Raw genomic sequence first — 16494 nt, 5'->3', positions numbered from 1 at the left:
CAGCATCACTCCGGCACACCACAGCATCACTCCGGCACACCACAGCATCACTCCGGCACACCACAGCATCACTCCGGCACACCACAGCATCACTCCGGCACACCACAGCATCACTCCGGCACACCACAGCATCACTCCGGGACACCACAGCATCACTCCGGGACACCACAGCATCACTCCGGGACACCACAGCATCACTCCGGGACACCACAGCATCACTCCGGGACACCACAGCATCACTCCGGGACACCACAGCATCACTCCGGGACACCACAGCATCACTCCGGGACACCACAGCATCACTATGCGCTACCACAGCATCACTGAACGCCACAACATCATTGAACTCCACAACATCACCTGTCGCCATCACAGCATCACTGAACGCCACAACATCACTCGTCGCCACCACAGCATCACTGAACGCCACAACATCACTGAACGCCACAACATCACTCCTCGCCACCACAGCATCACTCAGCGCCACCACAGCATCAATCTGTGCAACCATTGAACAACAACTGGTTCAAATATGTTCTCAATGTTTCAAGCTTTATTACAAATGTCACAAAAAGATGTTAATATTTCACTTCTGTTCTTGGATTTTCGTCACAATAAAATGCACTGAACATAATCTTCACAAAAGTTATTTACAAAAGTTTAAGCTATTGCCATTATAAATCACAATAACTTTTATTTAAGTATTAATTATTTTAAAAAATTAAAAGCCATTGTTATTTGTAATATCAATACATCTAAGTGACGTAAATACAACACATATTGCATTACAAATGCTATAGGTGTCACATTTGCGAAAGTTAAAACTATTGGCATTGTAAATGACAAAGCTATTAATTTCGCTATTTTCAAAACCAACACATAAATGAAAAAAATTGTCATTTACAATACCAATAGCTCAAACGTTCCTAATGCGAGACCTATTGCATTGCAAATGCTTGTTTTATTTAGACTCCTGCCCCTGAAACCGCTCTAACGATGACTTTACTGACTGTTTTGAGTGCCCGTGGGAGAAAAGAGGTGTTGTGAGAAATATGGAGATTATAGCAGCTCTGGTGATTGCCTCAAATACTGATTTTCCACAGTGATTGACAATATCGAACATCTTGTCCTGTGTGTTATTTTTTTCTGCATAATTTAAGTGCTACTTTGATCTAAATGATGGGCTAGGACTTTTCGTCCTGCTGAATAGCACCTCTTGTTCATTGTCCTCGTATCTCACCAATCACTGCATTTAACAAATCTGCATCTAACACCTTTTATTTTATGAACGTTAACTTGATTTGCTTATCACTTTATGCAATCCTGACACTGCTTGATGAATACCCCTTCTTTGTTTCGCTGTCATGTCTTTTCCTTTGCTGGTTTGTGTTAACACCTGGCTCTTTCACTAGGTGCTTGGTTTCGCTGCTTTCCCTACCCCTCTCACTCACTTTATCGTACTTTTATTTTTAATTGTCAGGGGTACCTTATAAGTTGATGTATGCAGCTCCCACAACTTTTCAGTCTTCTGAGATTTGTTATTATCTTCTACTGCACCTCAGCGTCTTGTGGCTCCTAAATGCAACCACACCCTTCTTGGTTTTGCCGCCTCCTGTTCGGGTCTTAATTCCTTCTCAAGTGTTCTCCCTCTGTAGCAATCCCATCCTTTTATCAATGTATCCTGCTTTCTATCTTCAGCACTCGGATCCTACAGCTTTCACTTTGCAACCTCTTGCTTTTTGTGATTATCTTCCTGCTTTTCTCTGACACCCCAGCCCTCCCACTGTGGTACCCTCTACCAATCTAAGTTGAAGCAAGATGCCTGCCTATGTGGCACTGAAAAGTGTAGCCAGGATGAGCTGGGTAGTCCTCATCAGCAATATCATTTTCTTCTCCTCTCCTTGTGGTAACTTTAAGTACTTCAAAGCCCACCGTATCAATGTCTTGAAACATGTCTCGCTCATTTCTTCTCCTTACTCCTATTTGAGTTGTCCGGATAAGCCTCCTGCTTCTCTTACGATGGTGCAGTAGAATCAGAAAGACCTGACGGTTGTGGTGTGTAACACGTGGATCCTGTCTCAGTAATGCTGCAGCATACATTTAGATTTGATGGGAGGGTTTGGGGTACGGGAAGACGGCTAAAGGGAATCAGTCACACACCTTATAAGTGTGCTCTTCCTTGTGCCTACTGCCAGGAATATAAACTTTTATCAGAGTCTTTGGCATGTGTGGCTTCTTTTAGTCCAAGCTGCAATTTCTTGAATATTATGCTGCTGTCATTTTCTTTTTTTTTTTTATTCTGATTTTCTTAATAATTCAACTAAGCATCCTTTTCAGGAGACTGTCATAATAGACCTCTGAATTGTTTTTACCTCTGATTTGTTAATGCAGATAGCTAAAATATAATTTTGCTACTGCTGGCAACACTTCAGATATATTGTGCTATCAATGAGCTAAATAATCAGGGGGAAAGTTTGACTTAACCTTGAAACAATTATATTGAAACAGTCATTGTGTCATCATAACTTGAGTCCCCCCTACTTCATCAGTTGTGAGTAGCATCAGCAGTTTGAACCACTGCCTCTTCAAGTCCAGAATGTTTAAAATGTTGTAATTCAAGAACCACATCTGACTGTGACAGTAGTCTTCTGACTTTAAGGCTTGCCTCCCTTGGACGTGCATTGCGATGTCTAGGTGTGTACAAGACTTTGGCATGAAGCTTTAATATTTTGTACATTAGTTACCTGAAAAACGATTTACTAGCATTTTCATCACTGTTATGGGAGCATGGTTCCCCGAGCAAAGCGTGTTTTAGTTATGTGGAGTTCTGCATAACCAGTATAAAGATCAGTTGATGAAAAGTGTATACCAGCCTCACAATGGATAAGCAGCTTAAGCTCTGCAGATCAACCAGTGCTAAATCGTCGAAGGCTGCACTAGCGATTTTACCTTGCACATTTTCCTTTTTCATCCATTGAAAGTTTTGCTGTCTATCAAACTAGCGGGTCCCTTCCATTCCATCCCCCCCCCCCCCCCTCCCTCCCCCCGCAGGAGCCATCTCGTCCTCAAGAAACAACCAGTGGGCTAAGGGATGCTCTAGAGGACAGAGCAAGCCTAATCTCCTGTACTCGACAGAGGCCAAGATCACCCAATGACACCCTTGTCAGATCGTATCCTTTATGGGTGGGAGTTTGGAATATTGGTCATCCTTGGCAGCCTAACTAAATAAAAGTCTGTGCTCTACCTTTTCCATTTGTCAATGTCTGTTTTTTAGTATTTCGGGCAGGTATGTTTTAAGTTGTCTTCAGTACTGCAGGTAGGCATGGGAGGGCACTTACAAGATGTAGATTAACGTTCCTGAGGTCGAGATGAGTACATTTAGGATACGTCAGACACATGTCTGAGGATACTGACGTGAGAGGAGCTACCATTTAGTAATGCAAACGGGGGCACACTACTTAGCACCTGTCTTCCTAATTACATTTTGAATTACTCCCAAATGGAGTAAAGTACAGAGGTATTATGAAAGAACTTGGCAAATTCCACAGCACCTAGAGGAAAGGTGGGAAAGGTGCAAGTAACACGTGGCTCAACACTTTAAAGGGTTTCGAGCACTGTTGTCACGGACCCAAATGGAAGTGAAGGGTGTGAAGCACTTTGATTTTGCTCCTCTTTCAGTATTAGAGAATTGCTTATTAGTGAATGGAGAATGTAGCTGCTAATTAGTTGACACTAAAATGTCTCCTCTTAATACTGAAAGGAGGGATTTTAGTACCAACCAGCATGAGTAGTTATAAATACACATACTGCGTATACTCCTTCCATTTAGTATTGGGATCGGATGTTTCCAATTGTTTTTCTTTGAAGAATTATGGAGTTACAAGACCAGCTATGAGGCCTCCCTTAGTCCACAATGAACCAGTGTAACGCCTCAACTTTTGATTTTCTTCTCCCATCTACCACTAGATCGAAGTAGTATGCAGAGCATTTGAATCTATAGCATTACATGCTATGAATGGATAGCTAAACAGTAAATAACATTCTCCTGAGATCTGATAGAGGCCAGAAAGTGGGGAGACAGGGCAGAAATAAGATAAGTTAAAAGTCTTGAAATACGGTTGTTTTCAGGACTTTTGTTCCTTTTGACACTTAGCTAGAGGCTATCTGAAGGCACCCTTCACACCATGCAGAAACCAAAGGATAGACTCTATCGCAAAGCAAAGTTGTGATAAGAGATCACTTAATGCCAAAGGATTTTCCTTAATGGGGATATAATGAAAGAGCACAAATATTCAGGTGACGTTTTATACCATAGCAAGGCTGATACAAGAGGAAGTAATAATGCAATGACATGCTTTAGCTGTGGCCAACAGGAGGTCTTGCACTTCCAACAGATGCTATAGTGAATTGAATTGGGTAAGGGGGGGCTTAGAGGACTGCCCTAAGCACATGAAAAGCTGCATTACCCCCGTTATTGTTTTCTTGTTTTATTTTAAAGTCAACATGTATTTATTTAATTTATTTCCATTCATTTTCACACTGCTCTTTCTCATTCCTCCATAAGAGCGCACCGCCATTTCTGGCCCTGAGTCCCGGCTGCGCGCCTGACGCTGTTGCCCTCTGCTTGTGACATCACAGTCTGTTGCCGTGGAAATGATCTGACATCCGGACCGATGAATTCTAAGAGACCGAAGCCCTCTTGTCATCCAAATGTCCGGGCACTCAGAGAAGCAGGTATTTTGCTCTTTTCCCCTCCAGAAGCCATTTTAAGGTCTACATTACCTGCACCGAAGATTCATAGTTTGTGATCTGTGTCTAAGAAGCAGTTTGATTTGACTTGCAAGATTGTGTGTTCATAGCTACCATGGGGTGTTTTGATTATGGTGTCTATCTTGGAGGTAGCTATGTCCTGGCGTGTAGCTTCTCTTTGTAGAGGCTTTCTAGGTTGAATTAGGAGCATTAGATAGGACTGGAGATGGGTGGTGAAGATTGAAGATGCAGAGAGTATTTTTTCATTAAATCATTGTTATCCAGGGTTCTTCCAGCATACCTCTCACCATGTTTTGTGTGGGGCCCTTATCCTGGGCACCCGTCACATAGTTTGTTTGGGCCTTTCCATCACTTGTAGAGGTGGCTCTGTACAGGTCTTATTTGCATTTCTTTCTTGGTGATCTGTTATGAAGTGGGGAATCTCGCACTTGCTAATTGTATGTTTATTTTTCCCAAACGTCAGCAGTTTAATTGTTTTTGTATATTAAACTCATAAACTCAACCACAAGCTCAATTGTTATTTAATGTACCCCTAAAAACAGCGTTTTGAATAAAAATATAAAACACATATTTTTCATCAAAACCAGGTCAGATAACCCATCCTGCTCACAGATTTTTAAAAGGGATTTATGGCAGTCTTCCTGAAGTGTTCCAAACAAAAGAGAGAGTAAGGGAGTTCGTTCACCCAAAAGTGAACTAGAGACTTCTCCTATTCCCCTGGGAGGAGATATGGCAAAAACAAAGAAAGGAGTATCCACTATGATTTTGAAGAACAGACGTATCTGGAGGATCGGTTCTTGGCAAAAAGAAGGAAATTCATCCTTTTGATAGAAACCCCTCACTCACCACCTAGTGGTGACATGCTTCATCATTGGGGTCCACCTTGGCGTCCTAGCGACACCAAGGTGTGCTACAACACCTGGACTACAGTGGAGCGGGTTGTGGCTGTAGGTGCAAAAAAATGTTAAAAATTGTCCTGGTTGTACTCAGAAAAAGTAATTTTATTTTTAGAGCAACTGAACAATGTTTTAAAATTAATACTGGCGAGATCCTGGTAGGGAGGGTTACGACCCAGGGATCTCTATATGTGTTGAGTGGTCAACATGTTTCTACCATAAGGGCTATTGCCCGGTATTCGTCAGGACCAGAAAAAACAGGTGGACAGGGGGTGCGTGCTCCCTAAAAAGCACACCCGTCCTTGATCCCCTGTGTGCCTACTGGCAAAAAATGCCAGCGGTGAGTGCCGCTCAATAAAATAAGTGAGCTGGCGGGTAAAAAAAGAGACTCCAATATGAGTACTCTGGGCTTCAACGGGCAGAGCGTAGGGTCAATGCCTGTATAATAACAACTTAGTTTCAGGCAGGTAAGATCAGAGTCGACCTACTCCTCGCGTCCACTGCTAGCCGAGCAGTGGACGCGAGGAGTAGGTCGACTCTGATCTTACCTGCCTGAAACTAAGTTGTTATTATACAGGCATTGACCCTACGCTCTGCCCGTTGAAGCCCAGAGTACTCATATTGGAGTCTCTTTTTTTACCCGCCAGCTCACTTATTTTATTGAGCGGCACTCACCGCTGGCATTTTTTGCCAGTAGGCACACAGGGGATCAAGGACGGGTGTGCTTTTTAGGGAGCACGCACCCCCTGTCCACCTGTTTTTTCTGGTCCTGACGAATACCGGGCAATAGCCCTTATGGTAGAAACATGTTGACCACTCAACACATATAGAGATCCCTGGGTCGTAACCCTCCCTACCAGGATCTCGCCAGTATTAATTTTAAAACATTGTTCAGTTGCTCTAAAAATAAAATTACTTTTTCTGAGTACAACCAGGACAATTTTTAACATTTTTTTGCACCTACAGCCACAACCCGCTCCACTGTAGTCCAGGTGTTGTAGCACACCTTGGTGTCGCTAGGACGCCAAGGTGGACCCCAATGATGAAGCATGTCACCACTAGGTGGTGAGTGAGGGGTTTCTATCAAAAGGATGAATTTCCTTCTTTTTGCCAAGAACCGATCCTCCAGATACGTCTGTTCTTCAAAATCATAGTGGATACTCCTTTCTTTGTTTTTGCCCAGTCTTCCTGAAGTGTCATAAAGAGAATATTTGATGTGTAAGTAAGCATAAAGAGTTCTTAATCGACAAAGTAAAAGCATCTTTCTCCTTTTACCACCAACTTCACCTTTTAGTATGTGTAACCGGTTAAGATCCGCTCCTGGATACCCTCACAGGCGAGAAGTTGTGCTATACAAATACACCCAACGTAACATGGAAGCATGGTGAAACTAGCTGAGCTTTTGCTTCACTGTGAAATAAGTGAGTGCAAGAATCTAGAATATATCTTAGCCCGCATCGATAATGAAAGGAAGCTTCTCAGGAAGGGTGCTATAGATGGCTTGCCTATTGTAATCCATTGTAACCTTCCCATCCATTAATGAGGCAATGCGGTATAAAATACTTTTTTGGAATTGAGTCCTTAGTTTACATCTTGTACTGCTACATCAGCATGACACTGAATTGAATATTATTTTTCTATATTTTAAAGTGGTGGTACAAAGCTAGCTTAACTGATCCAGTGTGCCATGGTGCACACGGCAAATGAAACCAGCTATGGGCTTTTTTTACCCAGCGACTCATAAGTACTGAATACACATTGTCAGTGATTATTAATTAATCTAGTTTCTTTATTGGATTATTTTTCATACACACTATATTTTCTTATATGTTTATCATGTGGACACCGATGGATACTGAGCACTTCTTTGAAGCATTAAATGTTGCACCAGTGCGAAGTGTGTGGCTCTGCTTCTGTTCTTTCATTCCTGTAGAAATATTCTCAGTATATACATTTATTGTATTTTAATTTCTGACTGATTTGTTTCTCTACCATACGGAACCTTTGATCTTAATATATTAATTGTCTCAGTTTCCAGGTGGTGCTGAAAAGGCAGTCCATGCCTCTTTAAACTGTGTGCATCACAAAGCATATTTGTGTACTATTTCAGGCACAGAGTGGCTCACAAATGCATCCTGATCTGCAAATATAACTCTCGATTCAGAGATCTAAATTTGACATGCATTGGTAAATGCAATAGGTTTTTGCATATGTGAATATTAATAATTTTTGTTGTAAGTTTAGCTTGGTGATCAGGTGTAAAACAGATATGGTAAACTAATATTTGAACGGGGGTACCTGAACGACAGGCACTATGTTAGGAAGTGAGCGAAAGGGATAAATTAAGAGAAAATCATTAGAGGAAAGCACAAGAGAAGGAGGGTCTGAGGAAGGAAGCAAGAAGATAAGGATTTAAGAAAAAAAAGAGGGCCAGTGAGCAAGTAAAAAAATCTAAGAATTTCTTTTAGTGAAATCTGGGTAGTGAAAATGAAAGTACGTAAATGTGGAGTTTGGGATGAATCAAATAAAGGTTTAGGATGTTCTGGCCTTTTGGACATAATAAATGTTTAGCTATGCAGCACATTATCCTGGGTGCTGTTTCCCCAGGGATTGAAGAACTGGCACTAGCAAACCTGCACATTTTATTTATTTCATTAATTATGTTTTATAAATGTATAATAGCAATAAAACTTTTAAAGAGAAGAAAATATTATTGCCATCTAAGGCTGCACGCATATGGGTGCCATAAAAAACCCTAAAATTTTGACACATTGTCTAAATAAACTAAGAGTAAACCGAGATTGACCTAACAGTCCTGGCAGTGAAGTGGACCACTCTGCAGTGCAAGGACAGTAAAGTAAGTGTGTGTGTGTGTGTGTGTGTGTACGTGTGTGTACGTGTGTGTGTGTACGTGTGTGTAACGTGTGTGTAACGTGTACGTGTGTGTGTAACGTGTACGTGTGTGTGTGTAACGTGTACGTGTGTGTGTGTGTGTAACGTGTACGTGTGTGTGTAACGTGTACGCGTGTGTGTGTGTAACGTGTACGTGTGTGTAACGTGTACGTGTGTGTGTGTGTAACGTGTGTGTGTGTGTAACGTGTACGTGTGTGTGTGTGTGTGTAACGTGTACCGAGGAATAGACCGAACACTGTCAAGATACCAGACAAGGTGGCCGGATCAAAACACACTGCCTGCCCATCTGTACCTAAAAGCGTGTCTTTGCCAGCCTGCAGGGACCACAGGGTGTGCAGGTATGCTGCAGGGCAGTTAGTGAGTTCACAGTGGAACTGCAAAGGGAGAGGGTCAGTGTGAGCACAAAATGGTAGTTAGAGATTTAAGGGTACAAGCCGACGATGCCTTTGAAGTTGCGAGTGAGGGTACGATACCTCTTTTGAAGGACAGTTAAGGTTATTTTCCTTTGTCCTGCGGGGCAGCCGCAGATTGTGCGGCATGCATATATTTGCCAAATAAAACAAAAAATTGACACACATAAATTAAATGAAAGCAGAGATTGGCCTAGCAGCCCTGGCACTGAAGTGAACTACATTGCAGTACAAGGACAGTAAAGTGTGTGTTTATGTGTGTAATAGGTACCGAGGACAGACCGAACACTATTAAGAGACCAGAAAAGGTGGTAGGATCAAAACACACTGCCTAGCCTGTCTGTACCTAGAAGCATGCCCATGCCAGAATACAAAAGGATTTCTCCATTATAAGAGTCCAGGCCATATGAAAGGCGGAAATGATAAGTGACTTGCCTTTAGGTGCAGCAATGACATTATCATCCTCCGGGTGGGGGACAAGGATATAGCTACATAAATGTTAATAAACGACGACCACTTTCAATAGATTCCTTTCAATGATTTAGTTATTTAGTCTGTTGTACTAAGGTGAAACGCACCAGCGTGTCACTGAAATGTAGATGTTTTTATTGTGAAGTGATTTTATCATATTTTTATACTACATTTGCTGCATGATTACATCATTTACGTGTCTGCAGTGGAAGGCCTGTTTCCCTGCCCCTCCAGGGGCAGTGGTACAAATGACCCTGCCACCCCCATTGCTTCCATGGCAGGCAGCGAATAGGCAGGAGCAGAAGGGGACCTGAACAAGCCTACTTGGACTATTGGTGGGCAGGTGGGCAGTCACTGGCCAGCAGAGGAAGAATAAATGGAAAGTCAGAGGACGGGCAGGCGTGGAGGCTGAGGCAACCAGAAGCCAGGCAGGGTACGAGCCATGGGGGGGGGGGGGTGTAGAACAGTCAAAGGAGGCAAAAGAGTTAGGGAGGCTGGACAGACAGAGCACCCACAAGGAGCAGGCAGATTACAATGCAGTCCGGGGGCATGGCAGGCCCTTCAGTCACAGCAGGAACGGACAGAAAGTGTCACCCAGGGGGCCTCAGGGGACGGGGCAGTAAGAGACCAGGCTAGGAGAGAAACGACATGGTCATCAGAAAGCTGTCGGGGAATGTGCTAGGGGCAGGGTAGACGGGCAGTAGGAGACTTGGAGGAGTATAGAATGGCCAAGGGGTGGTAGGCAACAGGCATGATCAGAAGGGGCAGACTGAGGTCATCAATGGGAGCAGGCATAGACGGAAAGAACAGTCCGAGCATGAAGGGAGCAGACATTGACAGAAAGGGCAGTCCGAAGGCACGAAGGAAGCAAGCATGGAGAGAGAGGACAGTCAATAGGCACGTAGGGAACAGGAGTGGACTGAAGGGTCAGTCAGAAGGCATGGAGCGAGCAGACATGGCAGAAAGGGCAGTCTGAGGGCATGAAGGGAACAAGTATGATCTGAAAGGGCAGGGCCATTTACAAGACAAGCGAGACGATGTTAGAGGCGTTTCAGGCTACAATGTAGGGAGCCCCGGGTACAGCTCCCTGGAGAAAGGAGCGAACCGTGGTCTCGCAGTTAACTGGCAGACCGCCGCTTGTCTTCTATGGTAATACTGGACCCACCTGTCGATGCTGGCCAAGGCCTCACGCTCCGCTTCAGTTAGGCTGGGGAGTCCTCCTCAGGCTCCCTGTCTTTTCCCGCCACACAGTTGCTTGTGCCATAACAACATGCTTTGTACTGGGAACAGATTCAGCCCATTTGCGATTCAGAGCCAGCACATAGACTCCAATGTAGGAGTTGATTGCCCCCTAGCAGCCAAATGAGAGAGGAGCCTCCCTGTTCCTAAAGTCCCTTGTTAGGAGACAGAGACGATATCAAACCACGTAACCAAGGAATGCCCTGAAGTCATGCACAGTAAAGAGTTAAATCGTCTTACTGGCTAGTCACATTTATGTTACCTCCCTTTGTTTTGACAAAAGTCTGAGTGAAACAGAAATGTTGCATAGTCATCGACATACATTATGAACAGTGGTTAAAACCATGCTGCCATGATAAATAAACAATGCAGACAAGCACAGCGCAAATGCTATCCAAGCAAAACATAAAAAAAAATGGTTCCACAACAGCGGATTAAAACAGTACTTGGGCCATGCGACACTGATAAGAGAAGCACACAAGAGGAACAAGAAATAGTATGCTACAGCAAATAGAAACCGAGGCAAAGTAAGTGGCAAACACACTAACCAGTGAAAAGTGAGGGTGGGATGTAAGACCCTTTTAAGAGTTATGTTAAATACAATCTGATACCCCCGGGTCTTGTAGGTGCTATATAAAACTCCAAATAAATATAAACAAATACCATTGATTTCACTGGCACTGTGCAGGCAAAACCTAAAAAATGTGTGGGGCAGACTGTCCCTGGCCACAGAGCATGGCCTACGTCATTCCCTAGGTCCAGTAAATACTGCTTCCTTTTTACTTTTTACAGAAAGGGCCAAAAAACTTTACCTAGACAGGTGGAATCATTCTGTGTCTAGCCCGTGGTGCAGACAGTGGTACTGGGCACAAAATGTTGTGGAGATCCATGCCAGTGTGGTATTGTGGGCCATCCCTAAGAGGGTCTGCCACCCACTTTGCGACCAGTATTATTGGGCACAGATGATGACTGAAGCAGGCCATGCTTCTAAGTTGCTGAAAATGGACAATTTAGATCATGTCAAAATCAAAGAAACTAACGGCTTAGGTCACGTTAACCTAGTTTATGGGGGGAGAGACTACATTTCCCTGAGGAAACTTAAAGGGCGTCATGGTTCTGATCTTAAACCTAAAAGTTGGTAAAATCTAATAATTATGGTTATCTATAAACCATAATGCTCCTAGTACTCTGTATACAAGTTCACACTTGAGAGCAGATATCATCCGAAATAAAACGATCAAATATAACATAATTATTATTGATGTGGCATAAGATAGCACATATGTGCCTTAACCTCATACGAGGTATGTGATAACACCTTTTGAGAAAACATTTTTAATTTCTAGAAGGGATATGCAATCATTTTTTTTCTCGCAATTTAACATTCCTAAGATCCTGTCGGGGCTACCATTGTACCTTCAACTTTTATCTCCATGCTGTCTCTGGGAAAATGTCTCTTGGTTTCTTTAACAGTTACCTTTTATTTGCTACAATGTAATGGTGCAATTTAATGTTTAGAGCAGGGAACTAGTGGGCAGACTTTGTAGGCATGTTTGTGTAGATAGCTTTAACTGGCACATTCTAGTGGCTTTTAGGTTTTGAATTGTAACCATAATGTTTTCTATTTTTTCGGGGAAGGTTTTTTTGTGTGAGCTGGTATATTTTTAATGGACAGTCATAATGTTGGTTTAACAAAGTAGTTTTCATTGCATATATGTGTATGCATGGTCACTGCATCCTTAGTACAACACATGCAAACCCTAAATGAAAAAACGTGTTTTGGGGTGTAATTGGGGCAGTGGTGACTAACTGTCCAATTTAATTGATTTTCTTATTTAAATTGGTTCTCTTATAATATTCCTAATGTATGTTTTGCCATTTTACATGCATGTTTATCTACATATGTATTCACAGCAGAGATGCCCTTTGTGTTGATATTCGATTGTGTGAAGTTCTATGAAACACACTTGAGATTTGGCCGATTAAAAGGATATGAGAAGAAAAACAGCTGCTAAGTGATTGTTAGCACGAATAATCACACTGTATCTCATCCTGTCTGAGGGCTATTTTAGAGTGTGTTCAGTGACGGGTCTGCTGTAGGATCTTCTAGGTATGCAATGATTAGGGATTAGACTCTCCTAGTTGTACCTACAACCAGGAAAATTGTTGTTTAGTTACCACATATTGGTAAGCTCTTTGTGCTTTGTCTATCCCCAGAGTAGGGTAAGTTGTTGGCCATTCCTATACGGCTTTCTCACTCTTAAAGTATCTACTGTCTCTTGTTTCTGCCCAGAGCTAGCACAGTTCTCTTCTCCAGTACTAACCACGCTTCTCGTTCTGGAATAGATGGGAGGGTTTGCAGTCTGTTTTGCAAGTCTGAGATGCGATAATCCCTGGGTATCTCATATTAGACTAATCACTTTTGGATTTAGCAAGGACCTTGGCTATGCAAATAAAAGGCATGTGTCCTTAAAGTCTCATTTAAATCCGTAATTCGAGAATTGCCCCATGGGATTAGGTAATTTGACTGTATGCTTAATTCAGCTTCAGGGGAATTGCAAGGCAGACTGAATTTGCTGATGTGCAATAACACCAGATGTTCACATCTGTACTGCGGTATTCCCCATAGAGCCATTTCTTCCATCCACCTGTCACCACAATGATACAGATGCTGAGTTAGTCAATCGCTTTAGTAAATATTTGAGCCCTTTAAATTTTGGTCTGTGATATACAATTTGAACTATCAGCCCAAGCCTGCACCTCATTGCTGATGAGGTCATCAAACTCACCCAGTACCATTTTTGTTTTCTTTGTTGGCTGCTCCTGGTTCACTTCACTGCCCAAGAAAGCACAATTAATGAGCCCGTGAACAAGTGCACAAAGGGGGCCTAGTGGGGCATCAAGTACATGAGGGATATGGGAGTAGTTTGTAAACTATAGCCTTGGAGGAGTAATTTGAAGTGATAGGGTAAGAAGTATTTGAGGGAATCTGAAGGAAGTAGTACATGATGGGGCTCGTTGACCAGTATATGTGAAAAGGGTGGAAGACACGCATGTCTTGGGACAGAAATACACAAGCAAATCTGTAGAAGAGAGAAAAACATTAGTGATGCTGGGGTGAATTATATGAAGGACTCCAGATGAAAATGTTCCTGCCTGAGCTAATGAAAGCCAGTCAGTTAGACCCTGAGGTGGTGAATCAAAGACCCCTTTTGGATGGAGTATGGAGGCAAGGGGGGGGGGGGGGTAATTAATACTTTAAGAAGCTGATAAAGTTCTGTGTGAGAGTTAATGCGCTTATCTGTGTGAACGTGTACACACAAGTCAATCAGGAAGAAGTGTAGAAAAGGAATTAGAGGAGCCCAAGATCCCAGGAGAATGGGAGTGGCTGGGAAGCCCACAAGAATGTCTATAGGTTGAACATGTGTGAAATGTTGGGAGAGGAAGATCATTGGAGGAGGAAGAACATGATGGGAGCCTTGAGATGGGAGTACATGAGGTAACATTGGAGACATAGCACAAGAGCAGGTCTTGTAAATGGGGTGCGTAAAGGATTATGTGGCAGACCCTGCAGGAGCAGCACACGTAAACCAAGGAGTCCTCGGTAAGAGCTCCGCTTGCCTAGAGTATAATATTGATCAGAGAAGAATATACTTTAAGGATCTGAGATGTGTAGTACATGAAGAACTCACCGCTGAAATGCTTTCACAATCCGCTCCTGCCGTCTGGAAAATAAACTGTGTGTGGCTAAAAGATCCTTATGGTGGAATTACATTTACATACATTGATGCAAATAATTAGCAGGTATTTGTATCATAACAAACACTGTTGTGTAGTTCCCACTAATCCGTAGGATCGCACGTTTGCGGACAACAAACTTTGTGTGAGGTGCCCAGACTGATTCCAGGCACCCCCACAGGATATGATGGGCTAGAGACCCGCTAGCTCACAGTTCCGCCATAAGCCTCCCTAACCTTACTGGGGGTGAATAGTTTCTGCCAACCACTGAACATGACAGCCCTGACCCTTCAGGGATCATGGTAACTGTTCAGAATTTGTTGCTCAGTCACTCGTGCTCTTTTGTTCTCAGAGACGTATACAGAGAATACATGCTGGGACTTTTTCAATATATTTATTGAACCAACGTTATTCTTGTATAAAGTACATGTACTGCAATAATTAGTAGTCAGCAGATGAAAGTGATTACAAGCACCAAAAAAGTAAACCGTAGATACAGTTCTACTATTGTGCTAAAACAGTGTATATATGCAGGCATATAATACAAGATAGTAATCGGGTGTACTCCTGCCAATCAAACCCTACTCGGTCTTTACCTAGAGTGTGTAGGTGTGAAGCTAAGAATCCCCCCAAGGGACGATCTAACCCCATTACCTGATGGGAGAGAATGCAGGACCCCGGACACCCCTCACGGAGATGTCAGACCGCTGCATGGTGAAGTCTCCGCATGCAGGGACCCTTGATGTCCACTGAAGTGCCTCCTCTACTAATCCTATGAGATGCTGATTGATTAGAATAAAAAGCATTCTTGCAATGTACGTGTAGATTAGCAATGTTATGGACGTGTAGATAGCCTTGTCGCCTGTGGATGAAGATAAAACTACATTTGTGTGTAAGGGTCTTGTACTTGGTGTTCGAGGCATCGTGATAATGTTATACGAAGCCAAATGTGTAAACAGAATTAGTTTCAGAGAAACGAATCCAGCATTGTCACACATGTGAATATGTGCTAAAGGTCACAGCAGTAATGTTGTCGTGAAAAGAGGACACTGTAAAAAAAAATAGCAGCTTCGCTACATGGGCCTAACCAGGGCACATAAGAATACTTCTTTGAAATGTGTTAAGCTAAACTTGTTCTCTGTAGGTTAGCTGGCACCTTCAATGGTATAGTGTTAGGAAATATACTTGTTAGAGAGGTATACCTAATAAAGCCACAACTTGATTGGGATCTAGGGGTCAGTGGCAATTACTGATAAAGTTAATGAGGGCAGAGTCCTTGTACTATAACAGTACATCCTACACAAATTTGAAGATGACCCCACATTCCAACTTAAAAGTAACAGATAACGTAACGTACCCAAGGCAGATTTTATGCAAATTTACATTACATTAGTCTGAATCCTCAACTCTCCGATTTCTGCCCTGTGTTCCACTGATGTGATGAAGCATTGTTGGCTGGTAAGATGCACACTTATGCATTTAGAGGTTTTTTTTTTTACTAAAAAGCTAAATATTACTCCGACCAGAGCACTTGAACAAAATAGGAACATTTTACAATACATTTCTGAACACACTCAAATGCTGTCCTTGATACCTTTGATCATTCCTTAGGTCTGCTCATTCGCATGGGGTCTATGGTTGAATGTGTCACAGGCTGCTGAGAAGTCAAGGAAGAACAGAGTTGTTTGCTCATCTTTGTCAAGGATGATGAGCAGTTCTCTGATGTTTTGCCATTAGCAATCTGTGCATCTGGAATATCCGGTTTCAGGATGAGGTTGTTCCTTGTGCTCTTGCAGTTGGCTGGGGGCTGCTTTTTCCAAAGATTTCCCTGAGTATGGGAACTTTAAGTTTGTATCGTAGTTAGACGGCACATTATGTATTTCTGAACTTCTCCAAAACCTATACAGACTCTGGCTCTAAGGATTAGAGAGCTAATTCAGGGTAGAGCTGAGTCTTTAGATTCTTCTTGAAGAATTGTATGAATGAAACTCTAAGTGCTCAAAGGTAGGAAATCGCTGGGTATTGAGAAAACATTGTCCCAAAGAGAAGGATTTGGG

The 16494-nt window shown here is 42.7% G+C and overlaps 1 protein-coding gene across 5 annotated transcripts in view; it reads left to right on the top strand.

The window, feature by feature from the left end:
- The window catches only part of BICRA (BRD4 interacting chromatin remodeling complex associated protein), a 478150-nt gene that overhangs the window by 245344 nt on the left and 216312 nt on the right, over positions 1-16494 (top strand). For all 5 annotated transcript variants that reach the window (XM_078661098.1, XM_078661099.1, XM_078661100.1 and 2 more), the window contains exon 3: positions 4565-4734. In XM_078661098.1, coding sequence (XP_078517224.1) covers positions 4674-4734 — 61 coding nt within the window. In that variant the 5' untranslated portion in view covers positions 4565-4673. The remainder of the gene's footprint in view (positions 1-4564; positions 4735-16494) is intronic.

Source organism: Lissotriton helveticus, chromosome 9 (genome assembly GCF_964261635.1).
Source record: "Lissotriton helveticus chromosome 9, aLisHel1.1, whole genome shotgun sequence".
NCBI lineage: Eukaryota > Metazoa > Chordata > Amphibia > Caudata > Salamandridae > Lissotriton > Lissotriton helveticus.
Note: the sequence above shows the minus strand (reverse complement) of the source record. Positions and strands in the feature narration are given on the sequence as shown.